General features: G+C 35.6%; 1 protein-coding gene across 1 annotated transcript in view; it reads right to left on the bottom strand.

Moving 5' to 3' along the window:
• cpne5b (copine Vb) overlaps window positions 1–24,881 on the bottom strand; it is a 119,745-nt gene that overhangs the window by 44,256 nt on the left and 50,608 nt on the right. Inside the window, exon 7 of the mRNA XM_051122691.1 lies at window positions 6,383–6,446. Coding sequence (XP_050978648.1) covers window positions 6,383–6,446 — 64 coding nt within the window. The remainder of the gene's footprint in view (window positions 1–6,382; window positions 6,447–24,881) is intronic.

Raw genomic sequence — 24,881 nt, 5'->3', positions numbered from 1 at the left:
AATAGGGCAGTTTATGAGAGGGAGGCAAGGGTGGAAAGTTCAGGATGCACTTGGATTAAAATGCAATCTCATCCCACACACCTCTTTGTGGCTACAAAATAATGCCACTCCATCTTTGTAATGCTTCAAAGCTTCATAAATATGTTCTGCCTTCCTGCATATGAGCACTATAAAGGGGGAAAGAAGCCTAACATTCTCGCTCTGCCCGCTTACAGCAGCCTAAACATATTCAGATCACATCACTGCTCTGCTTCAGGACCCAAATTTCAAATTAGATATCAAGAAATGAAAAAAAAATGGTTTAAAATAACAGTGATACTAAATAAATCACAAAATAATACTAATAAAACAATGCAAATGAACCTGTTTTTAAAAGTAGTCAGTGCCATATACTCTGTAGTGTTGCAAATTGATTATAAAAATTCACAGTTGTGATTATGTTGGGTGCGATTAATCACAATAATTCGCACCAACGTTACAGTTTGTAATCATAAATTATAGTTAGTCATTCAGGTGCTCTTATTATGGTTATTTAGAAGTGTATAATTATGTTTTTGCTGTCTGCCAAAATATTTACATGATATTTTACATAATAAATACATAATAAAGTATGTGATTTTTCTCTCTTATGTTCTTTTATTCTTCTTTTCATTAATATTATTGTTGTTGTTGTTGTTGTTATATAAAGATAATTTACTACTGTTTACAGCGTAAACAAAATGATCCATCTTTTATTTTGAATAAAAAATGTATTGCCTAAACTAAACCATTATTTGTTAAGACTGAACAATTATGATTATATTATGATTATTATTATTATTATTATTATCATCATCATCAATTTATTGTCAATACTATCAATAATAATAATAATAATGTCAGGATTGTGTTCAGTTTTGTTTTGTTTTTCCTAGAGTTTTTCCCTTCTGTTTCTAGTGTATTTGGTTTAGTCCGTGTTTCCCCCCCTTAGGTTTTGTTTCATTTGGTTTAGTCTTGCCCCTATTTGTACTTCCCCTCGTTTGCTTGTTTGTGACCACTCCCCTGTTTCTGTATATTTAAGGTTTGTTTGTTCCACTAGTCATTGTCGGTGATTATATTGTCTTCACGTTTATTGGTCGTCGTGGTTGCTGGTTCCCTGTGTTTCCCTAAGTTTGTTCTCTGTGGATTATATAAATAAACTGCACTTATTGGACCTCCGCTCTCCTCCTGCGTTATTCCCCGCACACGACGACATACCCGTGACAAATAATCAATAATATTGTCAATGTCAATATATTGTCAATATATTGTCAATATTATCAATAATAATTAAATGTAATTTTCAAACTTAATAGAAAAAAATCACTTCATATCAACACATTTCAATAAAATTTAAGTAACAATATTTTCTGTGTTTTTAATTTTCAATCTATCTAAATAAATTCACTAGTTAAAATGTATCAAATCAATATTTTTATGATGAATTTTACAAATAAATAAAATGTAAATAAATAAAATGCAACTTAACTGTTATTATACATGATTACATATAATATGATTAAGTATTATGATCATATAAATGAAGAAGTGGGCACACTTTGTTTTAAGGTCCAATTCTTGCTATTAACAAACCATTAACTATGACTTTTGCCTCAATAAACTACTAATTTGCTGCTTATTAGTAGTTAGCAAGGTAGTTGTTAAGTTTAGGTTTTGGATTAAGGATGTAGAATATGGTGATGCAGAATATGTGCCTTATACTGTAAGTACTAATAAATAGCCAATATATTATGAAAAGGCATGCTAATAAGCAACTAGTTAATAGTGAGCATTCATAATAATAGTTTAGTGTAGGCAATGAATTGTTATAAGTTCCCTATACTAGTGGGCCAAGAATAGGAAGGGTTCCTGGACAATAATTTGGACAATAATGTTATTGTCCTACTCCTCAACCACACACTTCCTTAATAATTAGATACAATTTAGCTGAGAAGAATATAGTTCAAGCCTTAAACCAAACCTAAGCCTTTGTTCAACCCTAAAATCTCACTGGTTGGTCCAGAAACGCTAAGCCCAATTTAGTGTGGGGTAGATGTACTTGTGTCTGTAGAACATGAGGTCTCACAGTACAGAACAAGCCTGTGAAATAGCCCGTGGTTTTAGTGTCTAAAATTTTGACGGCCAGAATAGAACTGGGAAGTGTGCCTGAATAATATCTCCAAAAGAAGAGATTTCTCTGGCTCAAAATGAAACTGACATACATTCTGCTCTTGAGAAGCAGTCAAATCAAATTTAGAGCTAAAACAAGGAGTCAATTTGGTGTGAAAGTGAGGATAATTCATAAGCAAATTATGTATGTGTGAAGTCAGCTATCAACCCTCGGCAGTCTGCTTTTAGGGGTCAGTCTGAAAGAGAGGTTATCTGCTAATATTGTCAATCATCTTTGGTGCTTTTATGTGCTGAATTCTCAATAAAGACAGACTAAGATAATCCCTGTATACCTGAGGGTGTTAAAAGAAGATCAATATTGTCAGTGTCTAATTCTATTCTGTATTCAACACAGATAATACTGTGTGATACTGCTGAAAGACAAACATGGGTCCTTGAACCTGGACAAAGTTTTACATTTTTCACTTCAGACCCTCAGATACCACATGAACAGATGCTGCAGATGTTCATTCTGGTATTTCTGGTGATACTGTCTAACTGAATAAAGTAATGCTACTTACTTACACCCATAACACCCAAATTACATTTGTATTTTCATTTACCTATCATTGTAAACTTAAATAGCTTTCTTTCATTTGTGGAACCATATGTTGCTTGAAGCTTTAACTACATTTCTCAATAGTGATATTAGCTAAGCTATTTTTTATTGGATTGGATCATTTTGACTTGTTTTCTTTAAATTAGCACAGGTTTTGCATTTATATTTGAACGGACTGATCGTATGCTTCACTGATCTAAATTTATCTAACTCTAATGATTGCCAAATACAGTTTCAAAGTAGCTTGCTAACACAGCTAAACTCATCATGCTGGACTGAATTCAAGTTTAAATCCCTAAATGAATGCAAATAATATTTGCATAATATTTTAAGTAATATTGTTTGCACATTTTAGGAAATCAGCCTATGAATAGCTTACTTAAAGCTGTCTCTTCAGATTACATTAGGACTGAAAGACATTTTTTTAACACTGAACACTGAAAACTGCTTTACACTTTAATGAGGAAGGGAAAACCCTTTATTGAGCTGGATACTGATATCCTGCACTTAAAGCACAGAGGAGGGATCTGGGACCGATGTGTAACAAGAGTCCACTCCATCGGATTCACGTTACCTTGAGTTCAAATTAAAGCTTTTGGTGTGTAAAATTCAGGCAGCAAAGCAAAAAGATCTACAAATGAACTCTGCCATTGATCCAGAGAGCAGGGAAGCAGTAGAAAATCCTTTTGAAATTGTAATGAAGGTGCTTCACAGGAGCATTGTCCAGTCACAGTCCTAACAAGAGTGCAGTACACATGATGCGGAACACTACTGTATCACAAATGCTTCACAATGAACCCACAGCCATATCGCTGTACATTTGCACCCTCAAATTTACATTACAATGAAGGTGACATACACTTTTTCTTGTTTCTAGTTGACAGATGTCTAAAATCATAAGATAAAGTTAATTTATCACTGTAAAATAGGGATTTTCTAACTTTTTTGCCCTTGACATCAAATATTTTCTTAAAGTACAGAAATCTCAGAGATTTAGGTTAAGATTTCAATAATTTAACAGCATAATCGAGAAGGAACTTTTGAGAGCTGTGTCCACTGTGGATGGTATGAGGAATGCCTCTGCATGACTGCATCTGAGGCATGTGAACTACTCCAATCCATTAAGAGTGATGCTGTGAGTATGTTTACGTCTCTTTGTCCTTAGTTATATTACAGACACACAAGGATCCGGAAGCCCGCTCAAGGTCTTTTTCCGCCCTGAGTGAGAGCCCAATGTTGACTTTATCCAACTCTGAGGAATAGGTGTTGTCTCCATCAAAACAGGAGATATTGAGGACTTGCCACTCATATCCCCTGTATATGCCCCTTTAAGCACCAAATTTCGGTCCGGTCTAGGTGACTGTGCCCTCGTAATGCTATTTATCCCCTGCCCCTCTGGAGGACTGTGCACGCCTCTGCTCTGAGGAGAGACAGGTTCAAAATGCTGACCATTGCTGTTATCGTGAGTCAGGTCACAAACCTTCTCGTCACAATTGATCTGAAGGATGCACACTTTCACATATCCATCCTTCCTCAACACAGGATATTCCTAAGGTTCATTTTCGGTGGCAAAGCATACCAATATCGGGTTCTTCCTTTCGGCCTAACATTATCCCCTTGCACCTTCATGAAGTGCATGGATGTAACACTGGCTCCGATCCATCTACTCAGCTACATCGATGACTGGCTGATTGTAGCTCAGTCTCAGGAGATGGTGGTTTGGCATCAAGATGCCCTCGGGCACATAAACCGGTTGAGGTTGAGATTAAACTTAAAGTATGCTTTTTCCAGTACAGAGGACAACAATCAAACTAGTATCATCACTGTGAAACTGTTTAGGTCTGATGGCAGCAGTGTCCAATGTGGTTCCTTTTGGCCTGATGTACATGAGACCATTGCACTGGTGGCTCTGGTTTTCCATCACACATCCAACTCTTCTTGGACTGGATGTCATGGTGCAGATGTGGCCGAGGCTAAATCAGTGCACCTTTCCCCTGATTTTTCTAGAGAGAGTACGCCTGAATGGGATCAGACTACTCCTTGAACTCCCAGTCTGGTTTTCAGAACTCATAGCCCTCCTAGACAGCCCCCGAAAGAGTTTCCCATTAGAAGGGACTTTCTATCGCAAGCTGGGGGCACAAAATATCACCCACAGACAGAGATGTGGAAACTGTGGGTCTGGCCTACTAGGGAGATCAGCTCCTCAACCCTGGTCTTTTATCGGAGGTGATAGAGACGATATTAAACTCTCTTTAAACTCTCGCCACAAGGAAATCCTTCAAATGGAACCTGAAACCGGGCTACATGCCAAAAGTACCATCTAACACCCCGCGGTCTATGATCATGCAGGCCTATGAGGTGTCTGGTATGCTTTCGCCTCTAGAGGTAAGGGCTCACTCCACGATGAGTGTGGCGACTTCAAGAGCTTTACTGTAGGGGGTACCCCTCCAAGATAATCGTGATGCTGTGGGATGGTCCTCCCCACACACATTTATAAGATTTTATAGCCTTTACTTGCCTTATACACCAGGCTCCCGAGTGCTCTCATTGTGCTATACTTCCTGCATGCCTCTTTTGTGCACCAGTCAGGATTGCAGTAGTTGCATACATGCTTCAGACGCAGTCACACAGAGGCATTCCTCATAACGTCAGCAGTAGATGCAGTGTCCCGTTCCCTCTCTCAAGGAACCTTAGTTTTTAATCATGAATACTCACAGAATACATTACAATAATACATTAGTAGAAATATTATTTAGAAATATGTTTTAAAATACCCTTTTTATCAAAACAGACCTAAGATAACATCAACTGACAATGAACATGTATTTTTTATAGCAAACATTAATAAAAGTTAATAATAAATACTGTAACAAATGTATTGCTCACTGTTGGTTAATATTAGTTAATACATTGACTAATGTTAACTACTGGGACCGTACTGTAAACTGCTACCAAAAATAACCAGTGAAGAAAAACAATGAAGATGCAACACTTCAGTGAGGTTGACTGTGACTTCTGAGAAGTAAAGTTTGTAAAACCAGTGTGTAAAACTGGCTTGTGTTGATGTATGCTGTAATGCCATTTAGCTCCATAATACTGTACTGCATACAAAAGCTTTTATACTTTGACTGAATTGACCTTTTCCAACGAGGCTGATGCTCTAAATTGGCAGCCTATGCCTTGATGAGGTCTCTGTTTATTACATGTTGGACAATGATGATGTGTCCTTTCCTCCATCTGTGTACCACTTTGACTGGGCCCATTGCCCACTACGCTGACCTGACGGCACTCAAAAAAATTATCGATTGTTTTTTTTTCCCTTGCAGTTTGTCATGGTGTGTGTTGACAAATGCTCACATGCCTCCATGACCTTTTAAATCAAATTATATTTTTCTGTTTTAAAGACCCCTACTGTCAAGACAAGAGTCACTAATTTTTGTTTTGCACAGATGAATTTATAAACTAGGAAGCAGTTTTCTATCTGCACAGCAGCACTCTGAGCTTTAATGAGACAGAGTGTTTTTAATTGAAGGTCACAGAGTAAATTGCAGGCATCTGCTTAAAACACATTTCTGCCTGTCCTTGAAGAGAGAAAACACAAATGCTGAAGAAAATGCCATTGCCTGATAGACTCACCCTGCAGTTTCCCAGTTCTTCGGCAGATAAGACGATAGTGCCGCAGTTCTTGCCCGGTATGCCCCTGAAATAGACAATAAAGCTGACATCAAACCATCAGATGTTAAACTCAGTGATTACAAAACAGCAGTAATGAAGTAAAACTGAAGTAAAAGCACCTTCAGGAGGTCAAGGTCAATGAATTCTATTAGACATGAGCCATTCTATGCTAGTTTCAGGCGTAAGAATTCCCAGAGCTAGTGAATGAACTAAGATGGTTATGTGCAAGTACACTTTATCTAATGTGGGCAACGAATTTCACATCACAGTCATAAAAATAGGAAAATAAAAAGAATAACGATGAAGCACTTTTGTTAATATATTATGAAGAAATTAAATTTCTTCACAAACTTGTGAAGTCATGTGGTGCAACCAACATGTGAGGAAAAAAAAAAACGAAACTGGAAATGATATCTTTTAGAGATTCAAGATCAACAACTATCATTATATTCAGATAATTTGACCTATTGACAAGGTTTGGTTAGTTCATGTTGTAAAATGTCATGTGGTGCGACTTATACAGACTTATTAAAAGTAATGTGTGTGTGTGTCTGTGTGTACATGTATTTTTAAAAGCATTAGAAATCAATATGAACACAATTCTAAGAACTGAAACAAATCAATTTATAAATCAATAAATCAATCAATTTTGGACACAATTATTTATCACTGGCCCAGGGAACAAAGCAAACACTTGTCATACCTTTTTACTGATAATGGCAGGATTGACAACACTTTCTAACATAATTGCTAGGCATGTGATATTTATAGGTGCACAAGTAAAATTTATGGCCTGTGAATAAATCTCACTCCAAGCAGCTGATGGCAGTTGGCAACTACAGAATGCAGAAGGGGGTTGTGGAATTGGGCTTTAAAAGATCCATCATCTGCACATCCCTACATTCAGATTCTGGACACTTTTCTCAGCCTCCCATTAATAAAGAAATCACAAACACAGTCTCTGAAATGTATAAACAGTTTCAGTACTGATGTTGCCCATATGGCTAAGCTCTCCTTCAGGATTCTTCATTTGCAATAGAGACAGATGCATGCAGTCTGTGTTAGCGCTTTAGCCATGTGTTCACAACTGAAAACCATTTTGCTAGACATCTTTTTCTCTAGCTGAAAACCATAATGGCTCCACATGACTACAGTCCGCAAGCATCCTGCTCTCTAGGATAACATCTCCATAAAACAAAGTTACACCGGCACCAGATGGACAGCCTGCATTTGTGTCAAAGCCTGTGAATTGTGCCAAAAAAAAAATATTAATAATAATAATTCACCAAAACAACTGGTTTCATAAAACGCATTTTTACCAAGTTTGTTATAACATCACACTTGCTAAAAAAGGTTGAGCTGGTCAAATTTACTTTCACACAGTGTCACCATGGAAAGGCACAATGGGAGTATTACAGGTAAAATTTCCCTGAAAGAACCTGTGATTAACTTTTACGGTTAACAGTCCAAAACTGGTTTGAAATCCTATTCAAATTACATTACTGGAAATTTGTTTTGGTCTGACCGCTTATATCGGAATCTTTTTTTTTTTTTTTTTTTCGCAAATTTCACTCTCTCATGCCATGCAAAATGTAAACATGTAAGATGTTGTTTGTACTTAAATGTTGAATGTCTTTGCAGAAACAAGGTTGCTTTGTTGTGAAGGTAAAGTCAAATGGAAAATGACAATATACAGCTGGTCCACAAATAAAACCTCTGTATTGCAAACTATATTGCTGTTATTATTGTTTTTAACGTAGGCAAAAGTATGTAAACATCATTACCATAGAAACCAATGCCAATATTCAGTAAAACGAAAGAGCGACACGGACACACAAATTGGGTCTGAACAGATGCAATAAACAGTGTGAACAGTCAATCAATAAAATCAGATTCAAATCAGATATTCCCGAAAAGAAAAAAAAGGCTAAAATGTCCCAGCAAAAGTAGTGATGCTTCAAATGATTCAACAAGTTTTTGTTGATGAATCATCCACATAAACTGGCTTGAAAAAAACAAATCATATTTCCTAACAGATTTCACGTTGAACATCATGTATAAGTATTTAAAAAAATTATTTAAATATATTAAAATGTATTCATATCACAATGCATTGCATAGACTCACTGTGTATATTTATTGTACACAATAGTTGTGTTTTATTTATATGTAGACTTTCATTATCCTTTGTAGGTAGCATAATTTCACAGTTTTTTGTTTAACAAAGATTAACAATGTCTGCACTAATAAAAAAATAAAAAAATAAAATACTCCAGTCTCCAATACCTCCATGACTTAATGTGCATTTGTTAAATACTGCAATGTATCTCAAAATCTAATATCCCAATAATCTTCTATAAAGGCATGCTGTGTCAAGTGTGCAAACTGCACTGTGTTTATTATGGTTTTAAACTCTATGCTGTATGAGTAATTGAATGGCATTTCATCTCCACTGTTTGGATTAAGATTCCACAAGTGCTTGCTCACACTCCAGTTTTTGCTAATTGGTTCATTACTCGTTTTTACAATCCCCCTTGAACAACAGGAGTCCTAGTTTCTGTTGTTTATAATGTAATTTTATTATTATTATTAAGTCTTATCTAGAGAAATAAACAGGACAGGATTATTTTAATAATACATTTTATTTTATATTTATATTTATATATTTTATCTAACCACTTGAAACTCCCCATATATATATGCAAATTACAAAGACCACACACCATGTTTTCTGTTTGTTTCTTTTTTAATTACTATTATTATTTTACAGAAATTATTCCAAAATGATCCAGGTAGAACCAATTTAAGGTCCAGACGTGGACTGCGATCCATTATTTGTGACATCCAAAACAGGCCGATGCTTACTGAACACAATAAATCAATAAATAAAACTAAAAAAACACCTTCTTAGGGTAAAGTGGTTTAATTAACATGTATCTGAAATGCCGAAAACATCTTTCAAGAGCAGAGAAGCCAATCTGTGTAGCAGTGCGGTTCTGAATGCAGATATTATTCATAATTATGCCACCCAGAGTCTAAAGAAGGGATGAGAGGATAATATATATGAGCCAGTTTGACTGTGTTTGCCCAATTAAAGTTTGCAGATAAATAACAAAGCCACATCAAAGTTTCATTCCTTTATCCAAGGTTTGTGTGTAGCTGAAAGCACTTTGTTTGTATGTGGTGTTAACCTTATTTGACAGTTCACAATGAATGACAAATGATTTCATGATACATGGCAAGACACTATGAGCTCTTCTGTATGTGAAGCTAGTTTTCAACAATCTGTTCATATTAATAAGTCATGCTCTGAAATGCCAGAGGAGTCTTTGATTGCTTTGTTTAACCCAAAGGGCATTACAAATTTCGTTTGCCTTTAGTTCTCTAGTATGCATTTACACCTACACCCTGATCTCTAGTAGCTCCTGGATCATTTGGAACTCTAGATTTATTTCTGCTCACGAGTATAAATCTACCATTACTTCAGGGTGTGTTACCATTAGTAACCCACCAGTTGAGTACATCTGCATTAATAAAATACATCATTCATTGCAAAGTCATCACCGTGTGACTTGGGCTTCGCACATAAACCTCATGAGACCCGGAAGGGCTGAGATGCTTTGTGCACCCCATCCATATTAAAATCCGAGCTTGACTTATATATTCACTAAGCTCTACTTTGGGACTTGGACCGAGTTCTAATCAAACGCATGTGGACTTCTGTACTTCCTCGAAACCCCAGAGCGTTCACTCACTGCCTGGATCATGACTCCCTGCTTTACTGCTTTTGTTCTCTGCAGCAACTAGAGCTCATAATTACAAACCCAACAGAGAGAAAACTAACAAAAGGAGAAATGTAATAATGGAGGCGGCACTTTACATATTCATCTCATATTTGCCTTGGGAACTGGGGAGATTTGTGTGGGGGTGCGAGCACTGTGTAGAAACTTTCTTCTGGCGGTGCATAAAGATATCATTTGAGATTCCTGTTGTTATCTGAGCTTTTCATCAGATTTTTACTGGATATACATATGGTGTAATGTAGAATATGGCAGTTGATGGTGTAGGGAAGACAGTTAGCTTAGTCGTACGCTTGTCTTGACTGATAGTAATTACAAGCAGGAATATGGAAGCGGCAGTGAGATACTGCCTGAGCTTCATGAAAATTGTGAAAAACAACAACTGGGTCAATGATTAATGCTGTAAGAGCACACAAGATAAAGAAAAGGTTTTGGAAAACTTTGTACCGAACATCAGAATGGGGAATAAAGGTGATTTAAGTGTCTTTAAACATGGCATGGTTGTCCATACCAGATGGGCTGGTATGAGTATTTCAGAAACTTCTGATCTGCTGGGATTTTCACACACACAACCATCTCTAGGCTTTAATGGTCTAAAAAAGAAAATATCCAGTGAGTGTCAGTTCTGTGAATAAAAATACCTTGTTGATGCCAAAGATCAGAGAAGAATGACCAGACCTGTTTGAGCTGATAGAAAGGCAACAGTAAAGCAAAAAACCACTCGTTACAACCGAGGTTTGCAAAAAAGCAACACATCTTGAAGCAGAGGGACTACAGCAACAGACGTCATCTAACAACAGGTAACTGAGGCTACAATTCGCACTGACTTACCAAAATTGGACAACAGAAGTTCAGAAAAAAGGTTGCCTGGTCTGATGAGCTTCAATTTCTGTGGTGACATTCGGATGGTAGGGTCAGAATGTGGCATAAACAACATGAAAGCATGGATCCATCCCGCCTTGTATGAACAGTTCAGGATTCTGCTGGTTTAGTAATGGTGTGAGGGATATTTTCTTGCCACACTTTGAGCCCTTTGGTACCAACTGAGCATTATTTAAAGGAGAAGTTCACTTTGTTTCGAAATGACTGATCGTTTTGCTAGATAAGACCCTTCTTCCTCGGCTAGGATCGTTAAGAGCTCTTTGAAGCTGCATTTAAACTGCATTTTGGAAGTTCAAACTTGCAGGTACCATAGAAGTCCACTGAATGAAGAGAAATCCTGAAATGTTTTCCTGAAGAAACATAATTTCTTATCGACTAAAGAAAGAAAGTCATAAACATCTTGGATGACAATGAGGTGAGTAAACTGACCATGTCCATCCCACGTCCATGTCCACAGTGTACCTATCTTGTGACAGCTAATTCCAGTAGGATAACGTGTCATGTCGCAAAGCTCAAATCATCTCAAACTGGTTTCGTAAACATTGCAGTGAGTTCACTAAACTCAAATCACCCCCATAGTCACCAGATCTCAGTCAAACAGAGCACATTTAGTATGCGCAATGAGAGATTCACATAATGGATATGTAGCCAACAAATCTTTATGTTAATATGGACCAAAATCTCTGAGAAATGTTTCCAGCACCTTGCTGAATCTATGCCATGAAGAGTTAAGTAAGCTTGACTAAATATTTAAATAAATGTTTACTTTATGCCAGAAAAATAGCTAAATTAACTCCGAAATTAGAAGCATGTTCATCACAGAAGGGGTGTTGTTTTAATGTTTTCGTAATTATGGAATTAATCAATACAGGAGGGAAAAATGCATGTTTGTCACTAACCCAACTGACTGTTGCATAAAAGCTCTTCAGGCATTGTATTTTCACTTTCTCCCTGCAGAAAGTCTTGAGCATTGTTGTACGAGCAGCTGTCTTCTCTTTGCCAGTTAGTACTTCACAGCAGCGACTACAGCCTCTCAAGGCATTAAAACGTGCAATAAGTCACAGTAATGGGTTTCTAATGTTGTGCTGCGCCTGCTCTGTTGGCTAGCTCGCCGCATAACGAATAACGCCGAAGGCTACTTCTGTTGGCAGTTACGCGGTGAAGTTATCAGCTGTAATCTAAGCCTTAAGAAAGGCTTCTGCAGTCTTCAGGCAGAGGGCCTTGACATCTTAGCAGACGGCACCCTGGCGGTTGTGCATCTACACAGCAGGCCTGCATCCATCTGAAAGGCTCGAGAGCAGCTTTCTCAAACTCGCAGGAGTAGGTGATACATCACTCTTGGAAACGGCAAAAAGAAACAGCAGAGGTCTGGAAACAGCTGTTATAAATTTATGGATTTAAAGATGGATGAATCTCTAAACAGCAGGTACTGCATCCCCTTTGAGTTGGACACTAATGTTCCCAAAGAATGATAAAAGAGCACCGTAACATTTCCTCACAGTGATATCCGAGAAGGATACTGTGATGCATTTTGGAAAGTCGCTCTTGCGCACCTGTGCAAAACAAGCATATTTGTGTGGGTACGAACACAATGGACAACAGGAAAGTGGTTCACTGAGTGGTACTTTCCACACAAATAGTGTCATGCAGATTATCGACCCATGATTCCAGCTACAAATGCAGCCTGAGGCAATTAAGTCAGCATGACTTGTCGCTGCCATACCGAGAATGTGACCTCTGCATTATTCTGAATACAAAAGCTGTATGGAAGAGGGCGTGACACAAGTAGCGAGACATCCAATCAGGTGGGCAATCGGAAAAAGGTGATTATCATACACCATGTTCCTGAGGCCAAAAAGGAAACCTGTTTGCGAGCACCTCATTTCACGGGTATCTGCGGAATAATTTGCATCGATGCACAGTGGCACTGACATGATTGGATTAGCCAGTACATTTAATGAGATGTCTTGGCAGTGGCCGTAGAGTCAGCAGTCATTTCTATTGATGGGCATTGAGCAGTGACGACTGTCCCTCTTTTCAAAACGCATTAGCCCGATAACCTGCAGCATTCACAGCAGATTGCAAGGTTAAAAACTTGCGTCAGGCATTGTCTCTACCACCTACTGACTGAGTTTCATTGTCACATTTATTTACAGAGTAAATTTGTTCAGTAAATGGTAAGGTAAACACTCACAAAAAGAGCTCATTGTGACTTACTGATGGGTTGCAGCTGTTTCCTTATTTTGTTTCTCTGTACCACATCCTCCTCGCTCAAATAACTCAGCCTAAGCTTACGGTATAACGGTCTAAACTGGTCTTCTAGAATGGTTAGGCTAGTCTGTAGGCTGGTTTAAAACGTGCAGTGTTTTCAGTAAAGAAACACTTAAACACCTAAGGAAACAAACCAGCCTTTCTTGTCTCCTAAAATATCAGGTAAGTTGATTTTTATGACAAGACAATATTCTTATTCTTCCATTTTTCTACAAAAAAAAAAAAAAAAAAGTTCAAAAAAATCCATAAAGATTTCACAGCAGAAAGACGTGAACATTTCAGACACATACCCAGATAGCACACGTATGTCTGCAAGATGTCTGTTAAAGATCACCTGATCTGGAAAGCATCTGCTGTGTACAGACATCTGACAAACGTCTGGAAGATGTCAGTTTTACATCCATTCTAAATCATAAACATTTAAAGACATCTAATAGACGTCCACTTGACATCTTATAGGAAACGTCCTATAAACGTATTGCAGATGAGCAAACACTCTAAAAAACACTTCTTCCAGATGTAAATGCAGACGTCAAATAGACGTCTCCATGATGTATGTGTGCTATCAAGGTTAAGGCTGATCATCAAAGTTTATCATTTAGTGCATTATAAATTTCCATATCAAATTTGATACAGTAGGCTCTTTTTATTTTTTATTTATTTTATTTTTTTTATGGTGGGCAGTCTTAGTTTTCATTCACCCTTAAATCACATTCAGCCACACCTTCTGAGTTTAAAACCTTTTTCTTTTAAAAAAAAAAAGTAATTTGCTAACAAGTCACTATATAGGGACTTCAAAGAAAATAACGTGAAGCTGTTCAAGCACCCCCTGGGTTACAAGTACCACTGGTTGAGAATCACCGGTGTCACTTAAGTGATTAATCTCCTAATGAAGCTGAAAAGAAAGAAGTTTACTTTTCCAATTAGCGGGTTTGAGGAGCAGGTTTTTGTGCAGTCATCTATAATGGAGACAGCAGGTCTCAGAGCTGCAGTGGCATCGTTCAGATGCTGGGATTAATGGGTTGCTGTTGAATTAGGCTGCCGAGAAAATCTGCTAAAAACCTGTTCTTAAAAGAGCCAAGCAGCAAAGGAAATACCTTCACAGCTCACCAGGACATCCAACCCACGCTTTATTTACACACATACATGGGCACGACTGCTCAGTCTTTGAGGGGTACAGTATCAGCAAAGTTGGCGCCCACCAACAAGTTACTCATATGAAGTAAATCTGGGATTAAAAAGCTTCCACAAACTGTTTTTGCTGAAGACGTGGCACGAAAAGCTAGCATCAAAACCAAAACTGAGAAAAAGGGGCCTTTGAAAGAAGGCTTTCCATAGTCTGATGTGCATTGTACAATTAATGACTACTTTTATTTGCAGAGTGGTTTTAATTTTTGTTTAGAAGCATGTTGTATCTGTGCTTTTGTTTAAATCTTTCAAGTGAATGAATCGCTTTAGTATTTCTCGTTCACTAAAACAAGTCAATACTATTTAAATGTAAAAGAACATTTGGTCACACTTTAGTTTGAAGACCACTTCTCACTATTAACTAACTCTTAACTATGAATTTTGCCTCAATAAAATCATAATTTGCTGCTTATTAATAGTTTAAAAGATAGTTGTTAAGTTTAGGTATGGGGGTAGGATTAAAGGATCTAAAATACTGTCATGCAGATTAAGGCATTAATATGTGCTTCATAAGCACTAATAAACAGCAAATGTGCTAGTAAAATCCATATTAATAGGCAACTAGTTAATTAGGACTTACAGAATGAATATGCTCAGCTTCACTGAATTAATTTGCCTTGCACTTTGCATTCATAAAATTCTACTGCTGATTAGCAATAATGCAAATGCTTTGAATGCTTTAAAATACTGGTCATGCAAATAAAGCAATCATATTCATCATAATCATTATCAATATAGTAGTTGTCATGGCATTATATCATTTAATGGGGAGCCATGTCATATAATGGTTTAATTTGTATCCAATGTATCAGCGTGAGCCAATAGCACTCGTAAGCAGGATGTGCAAATAACTGAACAAGTGTGTTTGTGAATTATGAACCATAATGGATGAATTATAAATGCGTAAATGTGGCTGATATTCCAGACAATACATTCCAATGGCAAAGACGTTACTGAATGGTATTTGAGGCTATTATTGTTTTTTTTTTTGTTTTTTTTTTGTATAGCTTGATCAAAGTCATGCTCAGCAGTTCACACAATGGAGGAAAAATATCTCTACCTGTACTTTACTGCCATATGTAAGGGAAATGCTTGGCAAACTTTAATAAAGGATGATAAGGCTTGTTGGAATGACTCTCTTATGACACACAAAAGATGCTCATTTGTTGCTACCTGCTGTCATAAATATGTAACATCAATTGCTAAATCAGTAAATTAATCTGAATGATTCATTGGAGGGATGGATCGATGGATGGATAGATGGATTTGAAGGATGAATGGATGGATGGATGGATAGATTGGATGGACTGGATAGATGAATGGATGAATGAACGAATGGACGGACAGATGGATGGAAGGAAGGAAGGATGAATGTATGAATGGATGGATGGATGGATGGATGGATGGATGGATGGATGGATTGGATAAATTGTATGGACGGACGGATGGATGGATGGATGGATGGATGGATGGATGGATGGATGGATTGGATGAATGGATGGATGGATTTGGTGAAATGGATGGAATGAATGGATGGAGGATGGATGGATTTGATGATGGATGGATGGATGGATTGGATAAATTGGATGGACGGACGGATGGATGGATGGATGGATGGATGGATGGATGGATGGATTGGATGAATGGATGGATGGATTTGGTGAAATGGATGGAATGGATGGAGGATGGATGGATTTGATGATGGATGGATGGATGGATGGATAGATTGGATGGACTGGATAGATGAATGGATGAATGAATGAATGGACAGACGGACAGATGGATGAAAGGAAGGAAGGATGAATGGATGGATGGATGGATTTTGGCAAATCATGTTGTATGGCTTATATTGCAATCTTCTTTTCACCTCTGCACAACCATAAAAAATGGGAATAGACTTGTTTCAACCTCAGTGAATTCTCCATAAAAGCTTTACTAAACATAATTGAATTCTCCTGTGAGTTACGTTAAATAATGTGAGTGATGGTTGGAATGATTGGTTGGCTTGCTTTAAGTTCCTAAATACATGTTTAGGAGTTAAAAGTTAAAAAAAAAAATTACACACTCGGTTACATTTCTCTGAGTGTGTGATAGAAATAGATAAAGTGGTGTCAGTGCACAATATAAATATTTTGATGAAACTATTCTTGCAGCAACACTCCCGTGGCAAGCTGACTCATTGGCACAGCTGCAGGGAAAACACTTTCATCTTCTGCGTTTCATCTTCCTTGATTATCCTTTCCTTCTTTTCCCCAAAAAAAAAAAAAAAAAAAAAAAAAAAAAAAGCCTTGTGAATTCTTACTGCCAAAGGTTTAATATTTATCCACACAATGTACAACAACAATGAGATATTATTAGCAGATTTTTTTGTTTTGTTTTGTTTTCAAATTTAAATAGTTGTAGTTGAAGATGGAAGATGGATGTTTTGTGATAGAGCAGATGAGGGTGTTCTACATCTAAAATTAGCAGCATGTATTTACAGTTCTTGAGATTTAATCACTTCGCTTCTGTATATTAGAAAGACGACTACCATATGGACTGAGAGAAAATAATCAAATAAAAGGCTTCCTGAGAGCCTTCTGTTGTGAGATTTAGCTGACAAACACTTAAGATACGAGCTGCGTTTTAGGATAAAGCATTAAAAATCACATCAAACTGTTACTACTGCATGCATACTCTCACAGGACTGCTTTCACTAGAAAAACTTTTCAGAATGTCACGTTTTCAATATAAAAAAGAAAGAAAAACTGCATTTATTTCATTCAAGCTTTTCTTTAGAAACTGTACCATTTTATGGGGAAACAGGCAACAACACAATATGCTTTAAACTCCATAGTGAAAAATAAATATACTAAAATGTATTTAAAATGAACAACAAATACATTTGCATATTGTGTACTTAATAAAAAATACCCTGCAATTGTAATTTTAATATATTAAACTGGTATATTTAAAGTCAACAAACAACTCATTTTGTACTTAATGCACTTTAATTGTCCAGCAGTAGTGCTGAAGTCCAACTAAAGTTATGCTTAAGTATATCAGATTGTGCTAAAGTGGTACTATTGCAAGTATACTATACACTTTAAAATATTTTGAATTTAAAGACAGATATTATTTAAAAGATCATACAATCCTCATCAATAGTGATTATATAGATATATATATAGTCTCAAGCGATATGTCAGTAAATATGTTAGTAGACTTGAACTCTACTTAGTTAATATATATATATATATATATATATACACACACACACACACGTTATTTGCAAAAACGGATAACTCTGTTTTTTTGTTTTAATTTTCAAAAATCAGCTTTTTTAAAAATTATATTATCATGTTGTTATTGTGTTAGTTGGCTGGGTTTTTAACGTGTTTCTTTTATTGTTATTTTTAAAATATTCAAAATAACCCAAGCACCCTGCAGTTTGATTGAGATTAATTGGAATGCACAATGGGAAAAAATAAATAAATTATATATATATATATATATAATTTAATTTTATTTAATTTTATTTAATTTAATTTTATTATATTTTATTTTGTTTTTGTGAACCATAACATCCAAAATGTAATATACTATTTGGAGGGCATAACCAGTGGTATATATATATATCAAAATTAATTTTAATTAAGACATGAAAATGGTCGTGCTGATCATAGAAGATGCGTATTCAAGGTTTTTGTTGTTGTTGTTATTATTGTTGTTTAATGAATGTTAACGAATTTTACGAAAAATGAACGTGTATTGAGTAAACTTGCAACAACGGGTATGTATGTATAGGAACCCTGTTGTTGCAAGTTTTATGACGGTGCTCTTGACCACTATTTTAACACTGCGGGTCGTACGGTATCATTACTAATCATCAGAAAAATCTTGCTCGCTGCTTAACAATTCAGCAGCTCTGCAATTTAAGAGGCACCAGCTGCATTAATCAACAGAAAAAAAATGGCAACAACAACATCCAGCACCTCACAAGTGGATAGAATGGCAGCGTTTAGCTTCTCAACAGACAAGATTTCCTTCAAAGTGCAAACAAATTCATTGGCCCACGCTTATGAACGGGACAACAAGCAGCCATTCATCACAAAGGCATTTAGAAGAAGAGAAAAAGAGCAAGAAAAAAGTGTGTTAAAAGAAGAAAAAGAGCCCCAAAGAACTAATTACATAGACGGTCATTACTCTTCCTCTGCACTATGCAGCAACAGGACATTACAGTTCCGTCTCTGGCACAACGGGCCTGTCATCATACCTGCGGCAAGGCCATCATGAATCCGTGAGTGATGGAAATCATATCTTTCATCACACTACAGAGAATCGCTCAGCACTCGCTCCCTGAGCACTGCTGCAAGTGCTAAGACAGAAGAGTATGTGATGTCTTCATCAAGACATGCTCAAGCAGGTCACATGACCACCGTCTCAGCTGTTTACAGTCAAAGGCCAGCAGGGGGGATGTCCACTATCTATAGGGGGGCATCATCACTTCTGCAGGTGTGCAGGAACCCCCCGCCACTTCTGCTGTTGTTTCTGTCTCCCCTATAGTTCCAAGGCTTTTATATGGAAAAATAACTGTCACATTAAACAACGGATGAAAGCACTGAGAGAAATCATAGTCATTTTTTAGTAGCTGTGTTTCCAGTGGAGAAAAATATGATTGCTCTTTTATAGCTTAAGAGATTTTGTCAGCACTGTTTCATTTAGCTCATCGTATTCTATTGTGTTGATTTTAAACAGAATATTCAAGCTGCTCTTTTACGTACAATGAAAGAGGGTGGTGATACGAATAAGCTCTGAAGTCTTCAAAACATTCAAACAAATACATTTGTACTTCTTTTACTGAGCAGGGATGTATTAAAGGGATACAAAAATAAAAATAAAAATCGGTCATTATTTACTCATCCTATCGTTTTTCCACCCTTATGAAAAAGAAGTTTATTTAAGTGCTATTATACTTCTTTTAAACTAAAAATATTAAAGTATACTTTCACTCTATTTTTCCAGCACTTCTCAGAAATTTGTTTTATGTACTTCTCAGAATTATACTAAAAATGACATTTAAGCATACTTGACTTATACTTGACTAAAGTCAAAATATATTTGAGCTATACTTATGCTCCAAGAATGCACGTTTGTATTGTTATATGGTAGGGGGCGCTATTACACATCTTCTGTACAGAATTCCAAAACACAAGTAAAGAAGAAACCAAAACAACAGATGCTTTCACACGTAATCTAACACGATTATCAGACATAAAACAAAATCAAATCTATGTAACGCTGTGGAATAAAATGTCGAACCATGAAGAGTTAGTAATGACAAGAATGTCAAGCTTTGGGGTGCTGATCAACATCTACGTTTTCATTATCACTCTGAATCCAATTCTTTCAAATTTTTGTTCAAAATATTGTTTATTTATTTATTTATTTTCCTTATTTATGAAGCTTACCCACATTCAAGTGTTTACAAAAAAGAATGCATGAAGCTAGAATAAAATGTTTTTGTTTACAAGCAGATATTCTGAGCTTTCTTTTGATGCGTTGTATGGTCAGATATCTATATAACAAAATATATGCAAATTAATATCTAAATAGAAACATAGTAGTATACTTAAAGCATAAAGTTCACTTAAAGAAAACTTACAAGTATACTTGCAGTATAAAACTACTAAACTAGTAGTTTACTGAGACTATACTTCAAAGTGTACTAAAAATGCTATTTCATTTGTAAACTATCAGTATACCTATAAGTTCACTTTTAGTGTAGTTGCAGTACAAAATAAAAACATAGATGTAAATTAGTTGTGTACTCCAAGTTTACTACTGTTATACTTAAAGTATACTTAAAAGTATACTTTTATATACTAGAAAGTGAGCCAATTTAGTCCCAAGGAGTACTGAAATAGTACACTTACAAGTATATTACTAGTACACTGATATTTGTATACTTGCTACATTAAGTATACCTGAAAATATACTTGAACTTTAATTAAGTATACTTAATAAAACAAACTTTAAGTATACTTCTTTTTGGTAAGGGCAAACTTGTATGAGTTTCTTTCTACTGTTGAACACAAAAGAATAATGCTGGCAACCTAAGAGTTTCTGGTAGCCACTGAGTATAAAAATACTATGGAAGTCAATGGCTACCAGCAAGTATTTGGTTACCAGCATTCTTCAAAATATCATGTTTAACGGAAAAGGGAAACTCAGGTTTGAAATAATCACATTAACATATTTGTTTAGAACACTTTTGGACTGTTTTAACTGCATATTTCTCTCCTGATTCAGACAAGATATGCAAGCAATATGGATAGAAATCTTGTATTTTAACAAGTTAAACATGTCTGAATGATGGATTTGTTTGTTTCAAACATGCAGCTTTTTTTTTTGCTTAATTGATAGACTGCAGTGTTGTGGATTACTTGTGAATTATTGTGATGATTCAGACGGCACCCATTCCCTACAAAGGATCCATCCATTTTCTCTATTCCTTTAATCTTACAGCTGTCTAGGCGAAACAACTGAGATACTGAGAAGAAGATTTTTCATACAAGTAGATCATATGAGTACAATACTGTTAACTCACAGGCTATATATATATATGCATAAACACAGCTTTAATTTCTTTCCACATTTAAACAGCTGAATTGAGAGTGTGTAATTACACACAGAGCACATCATGGATCTCCCAGATCAAGAGCAAAAGAAATGAGGTGCAAACAAAATGCCACGTCTTTCCCAGAGATAAAAATACTCTCCTTATCAAACCCAAACGGCAGGCTATAAAGGGCTGTTTGGAAAGGCAGCGAGGGTAACTTATTATGCAGTTGCTTTTATACACATCTGCATATTGGAGATACACAATAACAAACCTCAAAGGACCCGCCACTATTTAGGTGAGCTTCTAAAATAGCTGGTCGTCATACCAACAACAAGGTGTAGCGTTTGTGACAGCGAGATGAGCTGTGCGATGTCTCCTGTGAAAGTATCAAACTTGGTGTGATGCTGGGAGACATGAGAAATGTAAAATCTCGCCTATTACACACACAAAATTGATCATCTATTGTGTTTTGGAGCAAATAAATAGCTTGTTTGACGATGCATGCTTCTAAAAGACAATCAATAGAAGTGCAGTTTTGCATTCTGATCAAAAGGAAGAAGATACGGGATTGATGTTGACACATGAACCAGAGAAAAGATCATTTAAAGTCCTCAGGCTTTCATTTGAGCAGCTTGGAAAATGCAGAGCACAAATGAAGGAGGCTCGTGCCGATATTACCACAGCCTCATGAAACCCAAATCAGTCGGCTAATTTCAGATAAAGGTCTTTATTTATTTCCGTCTCACTGAAATCTCGCACAGCACGCCTGGACTGTTTTGGTTCAGTTCATTATTGAGAAATACGTTGTAGAAATGGCTGTTTAAATAGGCTGCTAATAATACTTTATGATGGGCTGGGAATTTACAGGAACAAGACATTAAGGTCTGATATCATAAGGAAGCATGGTCATAAACTGTTTGGTATAGAAACTCTGCATATGGCACAGTGAACACTAATACTTTATACATAATTGTCCCTTTAAAGAGGCAATCAGTGCATTTACAATAATGCACTTACAATGCAGCCAGGCATCCCAAAGGGCTTAAATGCAGATAATTAAGGCAGAAGAAATCTGTATTTTTGATAAAGTGCTTACATTAAATCCTCTGTAAAAATATGTTTAAGGGTACACATTTATCTAAAGTGAGTAGGACACAATTTATCAAAAAAATCGATATCATGATATGCCTTAGTGCGACTATATTTGCAAAAGCTGCAAAAGTGTTTAGTGCAGCAGATATTTATTTGTCAGTAAATCAGGGTTACTACAGTTACCTACAAAAAAAGTGATTCTTGAAATAAAATAAAAATGTTAAATTTACAAATAAATTTACTTAGGTTTCCAAGGCAACATTTCTCATTTTCATTTAGTTTAAATTGATGTACTAAAATACTGAAGTTAAACAAAAACAAAAAAACATTATAGACAAAGAAAAAACACAACAAACATAAACTAAAACTGAAATTAAATAAAACCTAATCCAATATATTAACAACAACTATGTAATACTTTAATGATACTAAAATTGAGGTTTCTTTGTTAATAGTCATATTGAATGGGTTAAAAACTTGCCTATGAAAACTACACATGTATATATGTTTTGCATATGTGTCAGCAAATGTGTCAGTTTTTTCCAATATTGTGCAGCCCTACCCTAGTAAAAAAGTAGTAGATTTAAAATGCATTTATTTTATACTAAGTATAGTTCAAGTCTATTAACATATTTACTGACATATTGCTCAAGACTTACTTATGTGCACAATGCACATTTCTTAATTTTAAGCCTAAAATATGTTTTAATGTTACTATTGATGAGGACTGTATGATCTTTAAATAATATCGGCCTTTAAATGCAAAAGATTTAAAGTGTACCTAAAGTATACTTGCAATAGTTCCAATTTGGCACAATCAAATATACTGAAGTATATCTTTAGTTGGACTACTTCTGCACAATTAAAGTGCATTAAGTACAAAATTAGTTGTTCCAATTTACCAGACTTTTAATATAGCAGTTTAGTATACTAAAAGTACAATTGCAGGGAATTTTTATTAAGTACAGAATATGTAAATGTATTTGTAGTATACTTAGCATGAAATGCTAAATAAATGTATTTTAAATACATTTTTCACTAGGGTCACTAGGGTACTTTGATGTGATGCATTAGGGTTTATAATTTCTGAGTGGAGTTTTGAAAGTAACTAGGTTAACTGAATCTGCATGGTCACGACATAGACACAAAAACTGGCACAGACAAGATTTTGTAAACACAAGGTTTAAGTGACATGGTCATATTTCAAAACAGTGTAATATTTGCATATAGTCCTTGTAAAACTGAGGTACAAGCTGAAATTTGTTTTTGTGGTAATCACCAGCAGGTCACAGGTGGCATTTGACCAAAGATCCTCTTTCTCATATTTACATAAAATATAAATCTGGTCCTGTGGTAGTAGTACATTTACATAGATTTGAAGGAATAACTAAACTCAAAGCTGAATACAAAGTGATCTTGGGGCAAAAGCTTGCATTTTCAATGAGCTTTATTCATGGAGCAGAGAAAAGGTATAAAGGGAATTCACACATTTCCGAGACCAACAGGAAATGAGGAATTATATTCAACAAAAAGAACACGTGCACTCACAACTCACTGCAGCCATATACAACAATTCAGGCCGCTCTGTATTTAGCACTATTCATCTAATTTGATATTCCAAAGAGAAACAAAAAGTCAAAACTCTCATCCCACCGCAGTGTACTAATTTGAACTTTGTGTGTGTAACAGGTTGGCGCTTGAACTAAGAAAACTTCAGGTCGAGAGATGTTAATTGCTCTCATTTAGCTCTTCGAATTTCAATTAATGTGTCGTTTTGTATTTGTGCTTAATTACAGGTCATCATTAGCCACATAATGGCTACAAATCCATCTTGATTATGTTAGGCAACATCTGGTTTATAAATAATATAGATAGGTAGATTGATAGATCTAGTCCGTTTGTTCACTGGTTAGTCTATGGCACAGCCAGTCATTATGAGAAACAAACACCACCACTTTTAAAGCTAACAGTCTAAAACCTAAAAAAAAAAATGTTTGATTTAACAAACAAAGAAACAAAGTAGAAACTACATTAACAAAACTAAAATTCTTGTTTCTCACTACAGCTCCTATTCATTAATATGTTTACCAATGGTATTCATTCATTTATACTGCAGTCAAACATTTGGTAAGGTCAAGGCTGCATTTATCTGGAAAAAAAGTATTTTTTTTTTTATTTTTATGTTTCTATTTGAATATATTGTAAAATATAATTTATTCCTGTGATCAAAGCTGATTTTTTTATCATCCTTTAGAAATCACTCTAATATGCTAATTTGATGCTCAGAATTTTTTTGATGAATAGAAAGTTCAAAAGAACAGCATTTATTTGAAATAGAAATCTATTATAATATTATAAATGCATTACTTTTGTATCCTTGATGAATAAAATCTTTTATTATTATTATTATTATTATTACTGACCTCAAACTTTTGAATGGTATCGTACATCTCTCTTACTTTCTCCTGGCTCCTGAACAGTTTCTTAATCTGCTAAACAGCGAAAAAATCATTAACAATGCCTTTCAAGAATAGATTGGAGATTGGGTTCTTAATATTTCTATATATGTCTCAAACTCTTTTTATCACAGGAGCCTTTGATCATTCTCACATTAGAATGCATC

This window comes from Labeo rohita, chromosome 11 (assembly GCF_022985175.1).
Source record: "Labeo rohita strain BAU-BD-2019 chromosome 11, IGBB_LRoh.1.0, whole genome shotgun sequence".
NCBI classification, from domain to species: domain Eukaryota; kingdom Metazoa; phylum Chordata; class Actinopteri; order Cypriniformes; family Cyprinidae; genus Labeo; species Labeo rohita.
Note: the sequence above shows the minus strand (reverse complement) of the source record. Positions and strands in the feature narration are given on the sequence as shown.